Raw genomic sequence first — 21,505 nt, 5'->3', positions numbered from 1 at the left:
ATTCACTGAGAAGAAAACTCCAATATCGATTGCAACACAGCTAGTATAACAGCTGATATGCTTTTTTTTTTTCCATTTTCCAGGTTATAGGTCTTAGACAAAATGTTTATGCAGAAGGTAAATTAAAGGAGAATTGACCTAAATTAGTTCCCAATCCAGAGGAAAATAAACTACAACTTGAAAATAACAGTGGCTTTTCTTTTCAGTGGCCAGTCTTTGAGCAACGTGAGGTCTAAACAACATCCGGTTAATTAATCCAACCAAAAAAAGTTAAGTTCAATTATGGGGAGCACTCAACAGAGTAATTTGCTTTACTAATAAAAATAAAAGCCACTACCAATAGCACCTCTAATAAATAAAATCAACTGCTCGGGTTGGAGGGGGAAAAAAAGTCCTATCTGTGATAAATGAATCAGCAGACCACAACATATTTACATACTCACACACATGAGGGACCCACTCTTTTTAAGCCTTATGGGAATCATCTCTGCTTGAATGAATGCATGCAACTGCATATCTGTCAGCTAAATTAAGCCTACACATCTAAAATCCATCTAAAAATGTATGCACAGTATAAGTATTTGTCTCTTGTTGTTAGATAATGAAAAACACTTCCTTTGAGACACTGGCAGAGAAAAGAGCGAGCAATTAGACGGAGTAAAAAGGAGAGGGAGACACAGAGGCAGAGAGACAGCAACAGTGAACGGTTTGAATGTGATTAATGAGATCACTGCAGGGTAGGCGGTGTCATTGTAATACTCCGAGCGGGGGAAAAGCAGGAAAAATAGACCATCAGAGAGAGTGGGAGACTAAGATAGAGAGAGGGGAAGAAAGGAAGGGGAAATAAAAGGGAGGAGAATGGAAAAAAAAGTAAGAGAAGACATCTGGATGACTGACCAGGTTACATTTAACTCCCTGAAAAGATAGGGGAGTAAGAAAAAGCGACATATAGAAAGGGAGTGAAGTTAGCGAGCTGAGAAGTAAAAAAAAAAAAAAAAAAAAGCAGATATAAAGCTTGGATGAATGGAACGGCAGGGGCTCTCAGTTTTCCACTGGCCTTTTAACAGCTGAGTGTTTAAAGAAGCTTGGACTAGGTCTGTCAGATAAAGAGGCTGGTGCTTTAAAGACATCCATGAAAGGCACAGCCTACTCCCGCTGGCCTGGGCTGCCGCTGGACACCGCTGCATCTGGTCCAAGGTTAAGATCCGAACAGCAGGGGCTTAAGTGGAGGCTGGGCTCTGAAAAGGTCACGCAGACATCTTGCCAGTTCACAACTCCACGAACAAGCTTCTAATTAGCTGAATTAGCTAGCTGATTTTGGGGAAAAACCATTTAGCACAAATACAGCTGCACCAAGGACTTTTTCCGGCCAATATCGATTTCCTGTTTTCTCATTTTTTACAAAGGAATAAAGAACATATATAATTTTTTTACTCAATATTATTTAACATTGGCCATATAAAAGGCAATGTAGTATTTTGATGGAGGTAGTAGTTGTGAATCTAACGGCACATACAGGATTACCTCCAATTCTGAATTAAAGCGAGCATCTCTCATCTTTTCCTGTTTTAAGGAACGAGAAACAAAGCGCATCAGAATCGCGTGTTAATGCATTTAAAGACCAAAAAACAAGACTTTTTCAGATTTTAATGATATTTTTAGAAAAGAAAGAAAATTCATGTAAAACTATTTATTGTTGTTATTTTTATATGAATAAAAGACTAAAGGTCTAGACTCATATAATGTAATGCTCCTAATGTTGGGGCCAGTCAAGCCTAAATCGCCTACAGCACCCCATCTTTTAACCAACACCTCCTGACGTGTGCCCATTACCCCAGTTTTAATTTTATTACACCGTCTTCCTGTTAGTTTCAGGATTGATTTTAAACTCTTGCTGTTCATTTTTAAATGTGTTAACAGCATCTCACCTCCTGAGTTATCTGAACTTTTAAGTGTCTGTGTGCGTGGCAGGTCCTTGAAGTCATCCAGTGAGCTATTATTGGATGTTCCAAGGGCTAAACTTCAACAGTGGAGTGAACGGGCATTTTCAGTGGCAGCCCCCAATCTCTGGAACCAGCTTCCTTTGAATCTTGATGCCATCACTGAACCAGGACTTTTAAAAAGCAAACTGAAGAAGCATTTGTTCAGAAAAGCTTTTAATGTTCCTTAGCATGTTCCTTCTTAACTGAATGATTTAGTTTTCTGTGATCATGTTGAGTGATTTTTATGATTCCTTTGTTATGGTCTTTGGGCTCCATTTTTTTGATGTTTTTAAGCGCTTCATAAACCAATAAATGAATGAATGAATATTTTTTCAGCATTTGATCAGCCAACCGCCAGCCAGAACTGTTCAAAGAACAACTGGCTGACTGCAGTCCGTAGAGACTTAATTGATGCATCAGTTGTCACAACAGCCAAAACAAAGCGTGTACCCATATTTAGAGATTCTAACAACTTCAGAGCAGATCAAATCTAATCAAAGACACACAGAGAAAGTGGCATGTGACTGAAATGGGCCAATTTTCAGCTCAGCCAGAATGACCAGTGATTGGCCAGTCAGAAAATAAAAAATTAAATCTATCTAATAATGAGTGAACACGCACCTATGGTCTGGAAGTTGTTACTAAAGTAAGAATACTAAAAATGAGCTATTTTCAGTATCAGTAAGGTGTTTAATATAAATACAGAAGCAGCAGTGAGAATTAAGAAGCTATTTGAAATAAAACATTTTATGATGTCAAGACTCGACTGAACGAAACAGCGAGACTTTAGGCTGAATTTAGAGCATTACTATCATTTTGAGCAATTTGCCTCTGCCTGAAAAGGTACATGATGGATTTGAAAACATGCCAACCTTTTAGAGATTTCAGCCTACATTCAATCTCAGCCTACATTCTCTGGATAATTTACATAGAGACTGCTGTTTTCTGGCTACTAATGCTAACCACCATAATTACTAACATAGGAGATGAAGGATGGCTCAAACTGTCATCTTTGTAATATTATTTTCTTTATTTTGAAATAGTAGTAAAAACCCTTATCAGAGCAACTTCTCTTTTTTATACATAGCAGGAAAAATTTAGATAAATAACTTCAATGTTGTTAACTGTAGAATTTAAATGCCAGTAAGAAAAAAATGGAATTGGTAGGTCAGAGCTTCACAAACTTGCAAAACTCTGATCGGTAATTTCTAACACTGATGAGAAGCTGCAATCATTAAAATATACAAATATCTTCTGAAAGCAAGATTAAGCTGTATAAATATTATTTCCTAAAAAAGGAAGTCAATTGTCTAGCCTTACCAAAGGCAATAAGACTTATACCAAACAATGATCCAAAAAAATGATCAATACAATTCCTGCATTCCATTTTTTGTTTTTTACCAAGCTCTTAGTTTAGTCAGCATATCATTCAGTGGGTGAATATATTTCAATATTGTCTCTGTGAGTTACCCTTTGCCTTAGATCCAAATGAAAAGACATAATATTGACCTCTTTTTGCAGCTTGTGCACATTTCTCGTTGAGTTTAACCTCTCTGTTTAAGTGCTGTGAGCTGTGTTGGGAGGGAAAAATGTTTCCACCAGCAGAAGACATTTCTCAAGGCAATGCCAGGCTCCCAGCTACTTAGTGCCAGTGGGCAAACTGAGATTCCAATGGTAGTTTACCATGACTTAAACTATCCCTGAAAATCAACAAGTAATAGTATTTACTGATGATTGCATTAATGTAAAATACCTCTTTGATAGCATATATAAGTTAAAGAAATAACAAAACTATTGTGTTTAGATTATGCAGGATTAATTAGGACAAAATGTTCAATCTGAAACAAAGTGACGCAACAACTATTACACAAGACATTCAGTGAATCATTGCGAGAATGACGATTGTAAAGCAAGTCCACCTGGAGGCAGCTGAAGGAGTTCTTTTATCTTCTAATTGTGTTTCTTTTAATAGCCTCTCTAGTTTCATTCCCCACATACTGACAATGAGAACCCACGATAAAGTACTTAACATGATTCAATTGTTCTAATCTCAGTTAGCTCCAATCCCATGAAACCCCACAAATGACCAAATATAAAACTAGTAAACAGCATTCATAAAGATATGTCATATAGCAGATTTGTATAACTCTGTCTTCATATGAATGTGTTTTATAGGGTACAGGACTGCTCAGTCCCTATTAGCCAAATATTATGTTACTGGAACTAAAAGGTGCCTTTGTTGTTGTATGTTTATGCCATTCTACTCTACTCTGTTTCCATCTATGCTTCTCCCATAGCTTCAACGTTTGCCTCCAACCACTTTGCTCTATTATCTGATACTGAAACAGCTTCAGTAAACTCAAATCCAGAAAAACTGAGGAAGACAGTGCCAATATTATCCCCATTCCCTCATGGCCGTCGATGCCAGGCCACACCAAAGCAGGTGAGCAGCCTCGGGGCCTACAGGCCAGACAGGCAGGGCTCTCAGATCATTCCCTCCCGAGTGTGAAGAATTTAAGGGCTAATTCTCAAAGGCATGTTTGTGGAGTAAAAGAGCGTAGATGGGTAAAAGTAAGCTTGGAGGGGTGTGTGTGTGTGAAGAAGGGAGGGGGGGGGGGACCACATGTCCACCACCGGGGCTCTGTAGTAGCAGCTGCCTGCTTTTACAAGCCTTTCAAGTCTGCAGCATTTCATGCCTTATGATCAGCTGCTTCCCTCACTGACACTTTGCACACCACACACGAACCCTGCTGTGTTTTTTTTTTTTTTCAGGCCAGTGTGGGAGCCATGTGATGGGTCCGTGCATCCTCTAATTTGTGAACCGGTTCTACGGGACGCTTGTCCGGTGAAACACCTGAACCACCCCTTTTAAGCTGTCCCACTTAACTGGAGACCATATCATCCAAGCCACTTCCTGATTATTTATTAGTGCATGATGAAAACAGAAGCGTGTCATGTGCAGGGGCACATTTTACTCATCCATGAATTACTGCAGTTACAAATTCAAAACCTAAAAGGACAGACAAGGGAATATATTTGCTAAAAAAAAAGTTCAAGCCAATGTTTAATTGTGTTGCCAAACCTGAATGCATTCAGTATTACAGTCAGTCAAAGAATATCCATACTACTCAAAGGCTCTAATAAAATCTACTCGGTAGGAAAGACTCCTATAAGGGAGCGTGCCTTCTTAGGTCCTCTCAAAACTAGATAAAAAAAAACATTCCATGTTTTTCTGACACCCCAAGACTTTTTGAACATCACTGGATCACGGTAAATTTGGGAAACCTAATTTTAAACTCACAGCCTCCCTCTACCTCCCAGCAACAACTTGTTGGGTGGGTTTGTGCGTTTCTTCTAAGCTGGAAGTCCTGACCATGAGGGTTTGTTGTCTCTTTTAACTTCTAGATGACGTTCTTTTCAATGCGTGCAAAGGTCTCCAGCCTGGTGTGGGTTTAATGAAATTAACATTGACATTAGGCTGGTGTGACCAAACTATGTAGGTGCATAAGGCCCTATATCAAGAAATGGCTACAGCCGCTGCCATCAAGCTCCTCTATGAAGAACGAGGGACCCCAACATGCTGATAATGAACCACCGTGATCTCACGATAGAAGTTCTGCACATAGTCAAAACAAAATTTGTAGCGCGTTGTAACCACGTGATATCATGAAGACCTTGCAAACATCCTGCCAAAACGATCCCATTTTAGACATATTTTTAAAATAGTGGGGCCGTCTTAGTACGTGGTGAAAGGAAACTTTAGTCACCCATTTAAGACATGAATTTCAAAAGAGAGCTTTAGTAAATGGTGTAGAAAACCATTTTTGTTCAACTGTAAAAATCAACATTACCCTGGATGAAACCACTGGTATCAGGTATCCAACACCCACAAGACAGCCTTGATTCTGCTCCTCAGGCGGTTTCACAGCTTTTCACACTTTGAAACATTGGACCACAACATCCTCCATGCTGGTCGGGTTGGTAAACAACTCCGAGGTGATAACAACCAAAGACCACCCCAAGGACTGACGTGTGGGTGGGTCAGTGACACAGATGTGACCTTAAGAACTTGCCAATTTTAAAGTCCCAACAACACTTCATGAGCCTGAAAATGCCCACCACTACAAATGGAGGAAGACCTCCCACTTTTAGAAACACTGGAATCCTGATGCTTTTTGTTTCGGAATACATTTACCAGGATTTACAGAAAATCTCTAGATTTTTTTCCGGTGAACCCGGAACGTCCAGTCATGTTACACGTGAGCTCTAAAATGCATATACCTGCACTATGACAGTGTCTTCACTCTATGCTGGGTTTTAGACATAATTCCCAAAAAAATATGCGTATTTGAGCTAAGGTCACACAACAAAATGTAATCACTTTACGTCCTCCACACATGACTTCCGAATGTCAGTGTTGCTGCCCTGAATTTGGTTCATAAATGGCATATTATTGTCTCTCCCATCCTTCTAACTGCAAACGTATTCTCCTCACCTTAGTATCTGCTTATGCTCCTCGACCCCTCACTCTCAATCAACCCCCCCACCCCTTCCACGAGAGCTTGTCACAGGCAGCTATATCCGCTAACACCGTCCCTCATGCCTCACCATTCTCCTGCAAAGCCCGGGAAAAACAGTGGAATATATGAGAGCAGGTCTGCAGGGAGCGCGAGCAGGAGGGCGGGAAGGAGGAGCGGAATTGAATGGGGAAGCAATAAATGGAAGGATGGGGAGCGGACAACTTTGGGATGGGAGCCAATCTAATTACAAGAAGCGGTGCAATCCTAGTTTCTCTGGCGGCACTAAATTCACATTTCAGTGGTCTCCTTCGCTTTCCCTCCCCCAATGCTTTCTTTCTTCTCTGCTTTTTCCCCATACCCATTTTTTTTATACATATATGTATTTTTTTGTATATTTTCCATCATGGATCACACTGCTGTCACACTCCTCATTTCCCCCAGCTGCATGACTTTCTTGGTCGCATGAAAGCATATATAGGATTGTGTCGCCAGCAAAGCATCAAAGCTTGCCACCCAAGCTGTGTCATGCTCAGATCAGCAGGAAGCCAGAAGCATCCTACTTCATCTGTGTGTCTATCACAATGCTCTGCATCATCCTTCTGCAAAGAGGCTGCAGCCAAGAAAACCACCACATACATCAGCCTTGCCTCTGGAGACAAAAGTCGTCAATGGATAATCCTGAAAGCATAAAAAAAAAGAAAAAAAAGAAATCCTTTCGACACAAGTGCACTCGCTGCTGTCAGGCAACGTTGTTGATTGTTATTTAACTATTCAAACAGAGATGTATATAAGTATGTATGCCACTGACCAGGCATTTAAATATGTTAGTTTCCCTTGATTTGCTCTGATTGGTAATGTGTGGATCAAAAACCGAAAAATATCATGTTCTTTTTCTTACTCAGTGAATGCATCAACCAACAGTAACCAACATCAGATAAAGTTTAGTGACATTTTCTATCATTTTCTGCTAAAAAAAAAGTCTGAATTGGTCACTGTGTCAACCAGGAAAAGCCTGAACAGTGCACCCCTGTTCTATTTCACACAGCCAAATAAAACCACACAAAGGTAGGCTGGTTGTGGTCACCCTCTCTTTCATGCACATAAGATGAACAGTCAGAGCTGGTCAAAGCACGAGCTTCCATGCAAATAATGGCTTCACCTTGACCAAGATCATACCTGTATGCAGATTAGGGCGATGCAGTTGCTTTTCTAGTCAAATCTTCTAAAGCAGGATAGATTCAAATTTGACGTAGGATGGCAATGGTTCTACTAAAAACAAGCCTTTGTAGCCAATTCTAAACAATCGGAGCACAATTCAATTTCCGAATAATTTAGCACTTTCCTATCTATAGCTTTAAAAAAAATCACAATTTGTATTACAAGTACTGTAATGAGTCTTTTTTTTTTACAGTTAGGTTGATCACAGTCACACTTTTTTTTTAATTTTCTCATCTAGTGACTCTTTGTATGTGCCTTAGCAGGATTAGGGTGCTCAGAGCATTGGACTGTGCTGCGTTTTTGTCTAGGTGCTCGTCTCATATCCTGGTTAATTCCTTCTTCAGTTTGCAGTTACTGTGGCTACAGTCACGGCTCTGTGAGAAGCAATTTGAGTACGCACACAGCAGCGGCAGCAGCAGCAGCAGCACGCTTGGCTTTTTTTAGCATGGATACTCAGAGATCAGGGCAGATGATAGAGGAAAGGAAAGTGGGGAAGCGAACGGCAGCCACAGGCGCAAATGTGGAAGGCAGCACAGAGATAAAACAATATCAGAACAATCTTTTTGCCTTTTCTAATTTGACTAAATAAAAGAAAAGCAGTAGATCTTTAAACGGCTCAAACGGCGGTTTACATCAAATGATTTTTTTTCCCCTCCCTAACACAACCACTACAGACCCAGCCGTTAACACGTTTGAATTAGAAACAAAATAACTTCTGTTAACATAGACTGACAACAGGCTTGAATTACCAAAGAACTTGCTAAATGCAACAAGATGGTTAAAATAAGTAGTTTGGTGTGCTGAAGTAGCGTGCAAAGTTTATCTATCAGTGATTTTTCTAGACACATTGATAAGAATCCTGTGTCTGATTTCAGTTTGCCAATACTGACTTTAACTGATTCCTATAAGAATCAGTTAAAGAACAATATGAAAATATTTATTCACCTTCTGGCTTGGACTGGTCAAATGTGAAGCAATGCCAACGTTACGTCACGTGTGAGACAGCAATCACCATAAAACAGGCAAAATGTATATGAGCTGAAGTTTCTGACTGCCTTCATGATATTATTATTGCAATATGTGCAGGTAGCACAGCTAGCGTTGTTGCTTATTCCTTAAGAATATTCACTTTTGCCTTAACTTTGAGATCAACTGGACATTCCTAACACCAGGATGATTTGTAAAAGACAGTAGTTGAAAGCTGAAAAGTAGGACCAAACAATCCACCATCAACTCATTATTTCCAAGGCAACAGTGTAAACACTATGAATAATGCATGGAAATGCCTGGACTGCAATACGTGTTTGCTAATTATTTAAGTTCTATGCATTTAGGCTCTTTCTCTCTCCACAATGCAGTATTTGGTGACACTTGTTTAATGTAGCATAGAAGCATTTAGAAAGTCAGGGGTGGTTAGTGGGTTAAGTCATGAAGAAGCCACAACTTGGGCTACATTCATACTGCAGGTCTTAAAGCTCAACTCCGATTTCTTGCTGAAATTTGATTTTCTTTTTTTTGTTTTTTGAGGTGCCCGTTCATTTAGCAATTTTTCTCCTATAGCTGTGGTGTGAAAATCTGCAAACTGCCTGGGCACCCTTTACCCTCTGCTGCTTGGGTACTCTCCCAAAAACAGATCTAGGTGGTTTAATGTCTAGGCCAGCTCTCTCTTTTGTACCATCAGTTGGCCAGAAGCAGAAAGAGGCCCATTAAACCTAATAGGTCATCTCAGGTTATTCAGCACTCCAACAAGGTGCTGGAGGAGCTAGCAATGACCATTACACTGAGTTCGCCACTGGTATCACCCTTCCCTGACAGGTCGACAGGCTTTTAATACTAAGAAGGTAATATTGCCTCTGACTATGATCCGCATCCCCAGAAATAGAAGGACATCATGACGTCTATACACCAGGGACTCTTGACAGCTTGAATTCCTGTGCATCATGATAATGATGAAAGTGGATGGCTCTCATGAGAGAGGTGTTAACCGCTTTAGGCGAACAGGAAGCATCAATTACCTTCTTTAGACGTCCACTCCTGGTGCCCACAAAAGCCACACAGTAGCCATTGTAGACGTAGGAAGTCACAGAAGTCATGCGGTCCCGAGTCTCAGTGTAGAGCGTGTGGCCAGTCACCAGCTGAGAGCCGCCAAGTGGCTGGTTGATGTCCAGGCCACAGAAGGAGTCATCGATGGGCACAGGCTGGAGAACAAGAAGGAAAAAGGTTATGAAATGACTGCAAATAAGTCACAATGAGAACCCCAACTGTGAGGGAGAACCATGGGTGTGAAGAGTTCTAATGGCACGAGATTTCAGAATAATAAAATGCCACAATATTTCTCATCCACGTGAATTCTGTCTCACGAAGTATTTTATCTGCAGAAATGTGTGTAAGTTCTTCTTATTATGGTCCCCTGCATAAGAATGGGGGTGCTTTAAATTTATCACCCTAATTTACGTATGTTTGACACTTTTATTTTTAATGAATAAAGGAAGTGGTACCCCTGTTCTGTTAATAAAATATACTGGTCAGGCTGGTCATAAACCCTTAGCTACAAAAAAAATAATTAAAGAAGCCATCACAATTTAAAAAACGTTGTTTCAGCATTTTGGGGAATTCCACATCACAAATAAATGATGACAGACCAGGTACAAATGATTTAAAAACAAGTATAAAGCATGTGCATCACAGCTTCCTGAAGCACTAAATAGCCATTTCATAGCTGTATAGTAGTTGTAAATAATTCATAAAAAAGGAGAAACAGAAATACAAAGCACTGTAAAAATGAAATGTCTCTATAAGCAAAATAAGATGAAGCTGATGGACTAAAACGACAGTAAAGAGTGATGGAGGAGTAAAGCAGTTGAAACGGTGTCAGATGAGGTTTGAGATACAAATCAGGAGTGAGAGGATAAAACAAAAGAGTGCTTAAATTTTATACAAGTTTGCCTCATTGTTATGCCTGAAAAACATGTTCCTGCTCCACCTGACTGAGCGCCACCTTGTTCTCAGTGTGAATCATTACCCGGACCTCCCATCACTTCTCAGCAAAGGAGGCACATAAGAATGAAGTGATCTGTTTTTGTCAGCTTATTGGAAAATATCACAGCAATCAGATCTTATTTAACTATGGCGAGTGCGGACAAATGAGCAACTTCCATCCTGTATGAGCTAGATAAGAATGCAAGATCAATGGCGTTCCGACAATGAGGAATGGGGAGGTAAATGAGACATAAAGGCATGATGTTTCTGCTGTTGAATCAGGTCAGCTGACACAGTTTGAGCGTCAGTGACCTCAATGTGCCACGTGGAGTAAAATGAGACAGCCAGCCGAGCCCCCCCACCATTTAAACATCCCCAAACACCTTCTGAATATTCATCTCTGGGCTCCAACACCAACTCATTTGTTCCTTTTCTGTCAGCGCAACTATCTCTCATCTGCACCCTCTGTAGCTCTATGGGTCTTTGTTCTTGTCAGAGAAGTACAATTTATACAGACTAATTTGAGTGACAATCCCATTCACGAGAGGCAGATCAGCCTCTGCAAACACCTTCTTTACAAATTTTCAAGTATTATAATGCTGATGAACAATAACCTTTGTAGCTATACAGCTTGCTCGATTAATTGACTTTCATTTCCTTTGTCTAAGGGTTTGCTTGAACGTGGACCCTGTGATGTAAATCATCTGTGTCTGGTGCGCACTTGACCGACTGCAAAAGCAAAACTCTAATGATAAAGTGGGGTGCCAAACAAGCGGCAGGTAATAAAATCTGCAACCCAGAACAGAAGAAGAAAACGAAAATGAGCGCTTGTTTTTTGTTCTTGTGGGGAGATTTGCCGCTTTCTCTGTTTGGACACCGTGGTTCAACTGGACCAAAACTTCTACGGACACAGGTACAAGGTATGTTGACACGATTATGCTCACATACACAGATAATTATACGTAGGCGAAGGTTGCACAATAGTAGCAAAGCATGTGATGGCAATATTACAGTGGCATTTGGCGTCACTCCTCTTTTTCTTCTGGATTATTACAATGCTTTGAACAATCTCTGACCTTTTGCATCACCAGCACCGTAAATATGTGTTTGGTGTGGCCATCTATGGCAGTGAGAATCCAGCAGGATTTGGATGTTGGCAGCCTTTAGGTCATTTCTGAGTTAGGTGTCTACATTCTCTTAGGAATAACAACAGAGCCGGCCCCATATTGTATCAAAAGCCAGCGATGTTAGATCTGCTTAAAAAGTCAACCTATGTTATAACTTTGGTCTTTATTTGAATTCAAAGCTAAGCTGTTATACTACAGTTCTGTTTTTACACACACGTAGAGACGCCACCTCTTTCAATATAAATAGTTCTTGTCTGTGCACAGGAGCCAGGCTAGAAAAAACATTTTGAATGTTACAGTTAAGGATGAGAAATCAGCCAAGATCAATATTGGGAGGTTAAAGCTTCACCAGACAATAAATCAGTCACCACCCACAGTACCTTGATCAGAACTTTACTATATTACTATAAATAATATGCCCACCTTCAAGTAGAGCTCAAAAACTTTGAATATGAAGAAAAAGTGCAATTTTTTGTACCCCTCATTTCAGAAAGTGAAACTCATACATTATACAGATTATTTACACATAAAAATATTTCAAGCAATTATTTCTTGCAATTTTAATGGTTGTGGCTTACCTATAACACAAACCCAAAAGTTCAGTGTTGCAGAAAATTGGAAAATTAGATAAAATCAAAATGGCAAAATATTTTAAACAGAATTGTCAGATATCTGAAAAGTATGTGAATTCGTATGCACTCAATACTTGGCTGGGCCTCCTTTAGGAAGAATTAATGCAACAAGACGGTGTGGCATGGAGGCCATCAGCCTGCGGTTCTGCTGAGGTCCATACAGCTTGTCAGCAAGAACTGCTCTGAAATTTCCTGGTAGATGGCTGAGTTCACCATGGACTTAATGGTCTCGACACACAGGGAGCCACGTTGCCACCTCTCCAATCATTTCTGGAATTTATGGGATGAGGCGACAATCGCTTGTCCTCCTCCAGCAAAGCGACCGGCGAAGTTCGTGCGTGTGAAATTTCAAGTTCATACACGTAGACGAGCACAAGTAAGCGACACAAAAAGTTGAACAGCGTTCAACTTTCATTATCTGTAAGGCATGATCATCAATGTCACAAGAAACAAAGAATTGAAATATTTCACTCCATGTGCGATGAATCTATACAATATATGAAGATCACTTTCTGAAATGAGGGACAAGCATTCAAATCCTTTGAGCTACACTTTTAGAACGTATCAGAATGACAAGCTAGAAGCCATCTTAAGGAACTGGTTTAGTAATCTGGATTTTCACTTCCGTTAAAATCAAAGAGTTTTGATCTGTTGGGATATATGATCTGTTGTGATAATCAGAACCACTCGGTTCTGATTATCACAACTCTGATTGTTCAGATGTACACTTTAATATGGGCAGTAAATCTCAGATCCCTCCGGCTCTACAGTGTATGGTTGTACACAGTTGTTCACCATCTTGTAGACATATTTTTTTTTCTTTGTGTGATATTTCTCCTGCTAAATCAAAGGAACAGCTTTGCTGCCTTAGTGGAGCTGTAGTTAGACTAAATACAGTCTCTAACCTAGTTTAATTAATCCTGAATAAACCACTCAAAGCAGTGTATACAGTAGGGCCGATAAGAGAACACGTGTGGTTATAACTAGGCTGAGTGTAGGACAGTTTTGTTTTAGAGGACACTGTATGAACTTTTTTTTAAGAATTTTAAGAAAATTCAGCAGCATACTTGATTTCAAATATGATCTCAGGGTATGTCAGTATCAACTGTCACAGTCTTTCACCAGCGATTAATTAGATAGTAGCACTAAACAAAAACCAAGACAAGATGATAGTGTTAGTCAGTGAGGAAACACACACTCAGACAGATGGATCCAAAAAAAAAAATCCCATTGTGGTTCTCCTCCGTGGGATTGACTACAAAGATGGTATGAATCTCCAGATGGCAGAAGGCTGAACGGATGGGTGATAAATCTTTGATTGGCTGATGTGTGTGTGAATCCCCGCGCTTCGGCCACAGTGCCTTTCCCAGCCACAGCCATGCCTGAACACAAGCATGCTTGCAGTGCAACGTGTGCAAGGGGGATATCTGCTGGGTGTGTAATTAAAGTTGTCCACTTTGAGCTTACTGGCTACCTGCTGTTAGCAACGAGACAGAGGAAAAGCACACAGACACGCCGTGTAATTTGGTCAGAGACTGTTTGAGGCGCAATTAACAGAACCATAAGGAGGGTCTAAACCTAAATGGAAGGTCTAACCAAAAAAACATTTGTTACCAGGAGGATTTGCTGGATTGCAAATCCTTTTACTCCAATTGTATAAAATCCAGAGGTGAAATAAAGAAGTGGAAAAAGCCTTAAGAGTAAAGTCATCTTCCATTGCAGCAGCATAATCTCCCATTAAAAGTAGAAAAATCCAAACTTTTATTTGCATACATTTAAAAGCAAGGATCCATAGCTAGCTTGACATCATGCAAAGTGAGGTGGATGGTAAGCACAGTAAAAAAAAAATCATTCTCCAATGCTCGCTGCCACTGCAGCAAAAAGACACACCTTGCCGTTACAAAGTCTCTGAGAAAACAATATTTCCAACTTGTTTGAGATTCATGCATATTTGACATGTTTACTAATGCAAACCATGTTAAATTTGCTAAACTCTATTACAACTTTAACTGGAACCATGTTCTTGAGCCCGATGACACTAGGCCTGAGCCATTTGGCATCAAGAACTCCAGGTGGGTTTGGCATTAGGTAAAGGAAGAACATGTGAAAAAGCAGCTGATGCCATTTGTTGAGTAAAGTCGTGGCTCTGTGATGCTGTTGGCAAGTTTTTTTTCCCCCAAAGAACTGGTTAAGGTATGTGAACTGGTAAATCTTGAGTAACAATCTAGTGTTTGACAAATGGCTCTTAACAGAATAGTGATCCAAAACACATGGCCAAATGAACAAAGATGATATAAAAATCCACTTATTGCCAACGCCACATCAGCTGCCCTCCACCCTGAGATCAAGTTACCAGGTCCAGGATGGAGACCCTGAAATCCTTGTACTCAAAGACACTCTAGCTTTTTCTGGGCGATACCGACGTAATAGTCTGCTACAGGTCTCCTCCCAGTGGGATGTACTTCAAAAACCACAATCAGGAATTATCGTGTTTAGATGCCCGAATCAATTCAGCTCTTTTTAATATGGAGAGGTAGGGGCTCCAGTCAAAGCTGATGACGTAAAACAAAGATTTTCAGCTTATCTTTTCTTTGTCTCAAAGAATCAAAACACCCAACAGAGAAAGCTCATTTCAGCCAGATGTGTGCAGGATATTAGGTCATAATCTGTATCTCATGACCACGGGTACTAGTTGGACTATCAAAGAACCCTCATTTTTTTTTTCCGTTTACAACTTTAGACCAGAGTAGTGACAACAATAGTGCAGAAGAGGCTTCAGCCTGTCTATGTCTCTCCTGCTACATCCATCAGTGGTCATACTCAGGGAACAGGTTCCTTAACAACAACAACAATAATAATAATAATTTTTCTTAACTGGAGATTTTTCCTCCACTGAATAAATGAAACCTTATTTATAAAGCGGTTTAACATACCACAAGGCCCTCAAATCAGAGGTTGGCATTTCTAAATTTTTTCAGTGTGAAATGCTGCTGCGACGAAAACTGGTTGCATTTTATGGCTTTTTAACAACTTCGCCAGGGGGCAATAAGCACATCCTGCTCTGTATTCATTTGAGGAAAAACAAGATGTGAAAGATGACTGCTCACAAGTAGCCAGACTAAAAATCACCCCGACAACATCGGCAAGGCTGACATATCTGGCTGCTGAACGCAACTTGTAGAGATTTAAAACTCCCCCAACCATTGACATCTATCTGCATAATCCATAATACACTGTGGACTTATTGGCTTCTTATCAAGCATGTGAGCACGGTTTAAAGGGCCATGTTTGACATTTTTCTCGTCTCCGTGGCAAAACACACACACAGGCCGTGTAGCCTTTAATCCGGGAGGACAGGAGAGCATCATCGGCAGTCCATGCCTGCAGAATGGAGTAGGAGGAGCGATGCTTGCAGGTAACAGCTGGCAACCATCAGCGCACACTGGGATGATTGGGGACTTCTCTGGAACGGTGGAAAAAAAGGTTCTAATTCAAGCTCAGGCGGATAACAAGGATCACACCCACAGCACTGTCACCACTGTACACCTTCTTACGCCCACTCCACTGCACGCAACATCTTTTTTTTCCCCGCCTTCTCAGTAGAGCTAATAAAAACCCGACCACCAGTTTTTTATTTTTTTATTTTTTTTATTTAAGATCACGTCTCACTCCTCACTGCTGACACTGTGAAATAGTGAATTTATGGATTTTAATGAGAATGATCCAGTGAGTTCCCTAAAGGGGATTAGCAAACAAAGGAGATAATCTGCGGTTTTCATCACAATGAGGGACACGGAGATCATTTAAACCTCACAATACACACGCGAGCGGCAAAAAAAAACAGGCAAGCCTTTTCAGCGCACACGCCGACATATAACACAACGCAGTCAGTCGGAAGTCATTAATTCTTAATAATCTTAAGTTCCTATTAGCGGCAGCAGAGGGAAAGCACAGAGGACTGCAGCCTCCCGGGACCAAAGCAGAATCAAGGAACTTAATTCTACTTGACAACATGTAACAGATACACGGCCTTTTTCATTATGGGATAATTAGGAACTTTAGAGGGAATGGACTGGTGTGTGATCTACACCAGCATCACAAGTAGACAACTTGAGCAACCCCTAGACACGCTGCCTCTTAAATCTCTTCCCAACCACACACACACACACACACACACACACACACACACACAAATCCACACATTTCCCTGTTGAGGAGTAGAGCATTTATTTTGACTGTGCTCAGAGAAAATCACTTTGATGGTTGCAAAGAAAAATAAAGCCTGCGTAATTTATGAATGCATTTCTCTGAAATGCACTTGAAAGTGGATGTTCCCTGATATCAGAGCAACAAAACAATTTGACATCATTACAAGCAGTTCGAGAGTCATTTGATAATAGAAAGCACGAAATGCCAGGCAGCCCGAAACATTTCTGGATGACTGCTGTGTTTATTTTTATTACAACAAACGCCCCCCTAAAGGCACTTTGCTGTTTAGGCTCAGTGAGAAACTTAAAACATTCTCTTACAGTTTATTATCCTTTATCAGAGAAGCAAACCCCTGCAGATGTAGTTGTGGTTGCTTGACAGCTTTAAAACCCTGACCTTACTAATAATACATTTTGTTCAGAAGCGCCTTTCAAAACACTCAAGGTCACTCTGCAAATGGAGATAAAAACAACAACTATAAAACAAATAAAACATCATCAATTAAAGTGAATTACTTATGAATTTGAAGTGTGCCGTAAAGTAGTCACATCCCTTTTTCAGTTTGAAACAATAATACCATAAGTAGGGCTGGGTCGATATGGACTTTAAATTTTATCATGATATATTGTGGTATTGTGATAATGATAAAAGTGATGATAAAATACTATTTATAGCTTCTTCTTGTCTTTTTCAGGTAACTGAGTGGCTGTGACTGCATGTCAATTATAGCCGACCAAGCACAAACACTGTCCTTAAAAAAAAAAAAAATAATAAAAATATGTTTCACCAGGACTCTGGTTACATAAAGAAGTGAGATTTTTCTTTATTACCTAACTAGCAAAATAGCAAAATTACCAATCCTGACAATACTGGCAGTTTAGAGGGTTTTCAGACACCCACTAGTTGGAATCCAAATTCTTATCACCATAAAAAAAAATCAAAATCCACAACTTCAATTCTGACCTGTCTGCTATGACCATTGGTCTTTATCACGCTGTTTTCTCACCAATAAACAAACTGAGGTATTCACAGAATAGCTTTATGTATACTAAGATTATTTAACATATGCACTTTGACTCTATTACTGTAATCAGTCAACTGACTGCTGAATGCCATAAGTTGAACTTTGATGTTTTTCCAGGGCATTAGAGTAGATGGGAGTGGAAACAAATGCAAGCCGCGCTTTTTTAAATTAATGTATAACAATTTAAAATCCATTCAATTTCCATTTAAGTTTAAACATATGTCCTTCTTTGTGTTGTTCTGTCACATAAAATATAAAAATGCAGCGGTTTCTGGTTGATGGAATTTGAAAAGGTTTAAGGAGTATAATAGTGGAATGGTGTACATTCCACTATTATACTCCTTTCCACTTTTATTTAGGATTCAAATAAAATGAAATAAACCTAATCCAGCGTTTTCTTTAGAGACCGTTAATCATTCATGCTGATCAGTTGAGAAGTGCAGCCAGGAATAGCATTTATCTCTGAATCTATGTGTTTAAAGTGTGTGTTTTAATTAAGAGCAACTCACCGCTTTAGTGCACTGTACGTCCTTCCCTAGGAGCCAGTTGAGCTCCAGGTTTCCTTCTCCCTGATAGCAGGACTGCAGGCGCTCTTTGATTCTGGCATTGATGTCTCGGATGGTGAAGACGCAGAGCGCTGAGTCATCTGGCGGTCGATGGAACTGCTTCTGGCCCTTGGAGAAGATGGTGAACAGCACATCGTCTTGCGCGCTGAGGTTGAGCGAAGCGGCGAGGATCCGGCCCGGCTTGCCGAGGTAGGCGGCCTGCAGCAGGCGATACTCGACGCCGTTCTTCACGCAGCCAATAGGCAGGGAGACGTAGGAGTGAAACTTCCGGTCGTCCTTACAGAGGCGAACGATGCGGGACGTGTAGAAGAGATCGCTGCCGGATCCACTTGACGACATGCTGTTCTCCGGCGTCTCCGGCTGGACAGTCAGGAAGAAAACAAAGCTGCCGCTGGCAAAGCCGTAAACATAGTGGATGTCAAAATGTGAGACGAGCGCCAGCGTGTCTGAGGGGATCTTGATAAGGGACGACACGAAATCAGTGTGCAACTCGTAGTCAAGCATGGCAGAGGACTCCGGATCTCGGGGCAACTTCCGGCTGGAAAGAGTGGGGAAGTAGTCCTGTTTGCCGTCCACTGCCGTGCCGATGAAAAGCGTGGCGTCCTGGCCCTGTGACGGCACGATCACCCCGTACATGGTCCCTGTCTGGTTGACGCTGGAGAGGTAGTGCTCCTTCTTGTGGGAGGGCTCCACTAAAATAAACAGGTCATCCAATCTGAGGAGCTTACACACACCTTGGTAGAGGCTGCCACAGGCCAGCAGCCGATTCTGGGAGTAATCGATGAGGAGGAGCTTGTTGACATTGTTGGTGGGCACAAGGGGCTCAAAACAGGGCTGGACAATTAGAGGAGGGTAGCAGGCCTTGTTGTCATCCTTCGGGCCGGTATCATGGGAAACAAGGAGGGTCAGGTTGCCTGACAGCTTGTACACACGGTTGACTGCTCCAACATATAATACGCCAGTGGTTTGGTGAACGGTCAGGTGATTGAAAACCCAATCCCGTCTTTCCGGGTGGAAACTAGTGAAAGTCTGCCCGTCTGTGACAGGAACCGCCAAAAGCCAGACAAACAAAAGACCCGCAGCTGCTCCGAACTTGGGGGAATGTGAGAAAGTTCTGTGTTTAGCCTTCTGACCATCCATGTTTACTTGTCCTGCAAGGAAACCGCTGAATGAGCAGACAGAGTGGTTTAGAGGAAGAAGAAGAAGGAGGTGACCTGTGACTTTCTGTCGATGAAGGCCAACTTGTGGGTTGAAGTTTCACAAGACCCTTCACATGTTTCTGGAAAGAGAAAACAAGAAAAAAAAAGGGACAAGTCAGACATTTCAGCATGAGTCACATTCCAAACAAAGCAATTCATGACCAAACGGAAAAAAAAAAATAAAATAAAAAAATCAGAGGTAGAAATGCAAAGGGCTGTGAAGGAAGTGTTGATTTAAAGAGACGGTATGTGGAAATCATTATGGCGCACATTCCAAGCAAGTTGCTGGACAGGGCAAGACAATGCAGGAAGGACAGGCAGGTTACAGCACAGGAAATTAGCCTGACCTGACTCACACTGACTATGGCACTGTCACACGCTGGCCAAGCGGTTTCCAAGAACAAGAACACCGAACAAAGACGAAGCCCACAGAGAGCCTTGGAAACGCGGCAGTGACTCACTGCATTTTACATCACCATCAAACATTATTTTATATCCAACCAAAGCATTATATAGTGCTTAGTATAAAGACTTAATTTATCCACTTATCCATAAAAAAAAGAATATCAGGAAGTTGAGCTCCAATTAAATTTACATGACTGTAAAATTGTGCCGATGTCTGCATGATTGTCTGCAGTGCATTGCAGAAGTATTTAGACTCCCTACGTGTTTTCACATATTCATTTGCATTAGTTGTCGACCGCCTTCACCCAGAAATCCATAAGTAAAATCCAGCGCAATCGCCTTTACGAGTCGATTTGAGTGTTATTTTATCCCGGTATAAAACACAGTTGCTCTCTGAGGCCATCAGAGATTTGTTGGAGATCATTAGTGAACAAACTGCATCATGAAAACCAAGTAATAAGTGGCAGTACTAAGTAATATGTCAGATTTAGTGTGGCACAAGCTGTTTAGGGGACACACCAAACGTGTGAAAGAATGTGAGGCTGTTGTGAGATAAGACAAAAATCAAACTGTTGGCCTATGTGCAAAATACTATGCAAAGCAAAAAAATAGCACTGCACTTCACCCTGAACACACCGTCACCACGGTAAAACACAGTGGTGGTAGCATCATGCTGCGAGGAAGCTTTATTTTTCCAGCAGGGACAGGTAAGCTGGTCAGGGTTGGTGGGGAGATGGAAGGAGCTGAACGCTAGTAGGCGTGTTGAACCTCCAAAGTCGGTGTCCTAAAACTTTGAAACGTCTAATTCAAACACACCAACCAAGTAGCCGAATTGCCTTCTCAGCACTCAGTTAAGTTTTACAGAGTTCTGCTAATGACCTAATTATTTGACAAGGGTGCGTTAAAGCCGAACATCTAAAGGAAACACGGGCCATTGAAGACAGAAGTTTCACATCTCTGCGAAGGTTCACCTTCCTCCAGGACAAAGACCGTTAACATACACACACACAGAGCCAGTGTGACACGGATTGGATCAACGTATATTCATGTATTAGGATGGCTACACCTAAATCTAGTCAAGACTTTAAAAAGGATGTTCAAAGCTGCAAAGATGAATGAGCTAAAAGGTCAGGCCCTAGGCAGGCAAAGTTGCAGCAGATATACCTTAAAAAACTCGTAGCTGTGTTTGCAGTGAAAGACGGTTCTAAAACTTATTGACTTAGGAGGTTGTGGTTTAAAAGCACGCTGCATTTCTCAAATGTTTATTTGTACATTTTGAAAACTATGGAACATTTTCCTTCCGCTAAACAATTATGCACAACCGCGCATTGGTCAGATAAAATACGCAGATGAGGTTTGTGGTTCTAAGGTGACAAAATGTGGAAATGTTCATTCTTACAAAGCACAATATGCTTAATGTCATCGGCCTACTAATTTAAATGCTTCCACTTTCTTTTCAGTCAAATGTCAGGAAAAAAGCCTGGATTTGGTTCGTCCCTGCTTCAGCTTCGCTGCAGAGATTCCTCGCCATGTGTGCCGTAAACTGAAGGATAGAGGCTTCTGCGGTCCGTTCCCATGAGTTAATTATCTCATCCATTGGAGGAAAAGGCCTGGATCTTATTACAGGAACAAACTGAGAACAAA

The 21,505-nt window shown here is 40.9% G+C and overlaps 1 protein-coding gene across 2 annotated transcripts in view; it reads right to left on the bottom strand.

Moving 5' to 3' along the window:
• Positions 1-21,505, bottom strand: part of plxna2 (plexin A2) — a 278,376-nt gene that overhangs the window by 221,612 nt on the left and 35,259 nt on the right. For both annotated transcript variants that reach the window (XM_036141455.1, XM_012875562.3), the window contains exons 2-3: positions 18,201-19,536; positions 9,736-9,918 (exon numbers count right to left, since the gene is read on the bottom strand). In XM_036141455.1, coding sequence (XP_035997348.1) covers positions 9,736-9,918; positions 18,201-19,397 — 1,380 coding nt within the window. In that variant the 5' untranslated portion in view covers positions 19,398-19,536. The remainder of the gene's footprint in view (positions 1-9,735; positions 9,919-18,200; positions 19,537-21,505) is intronic.

Source organism: Fundulus heteroclitus, chromosome 1 (genome assembly GCF_011125445.2).
Source record: "Fundulus heteroclitus isolate FHET01 chromosome 1, MU-UCD_Fhet_4.1, whole genome shotgun sequence".
NCBI classification, from domain to species: Eukaryota; Metazoa; Chordata; class Actinopteri; order Cyprinodontiformes; family Fundulidae; genus Fundulus; species Fundulus heteroclitus.
This window is presented reverse-complemented; position numbering and strand designations above follow the sequence as displayed.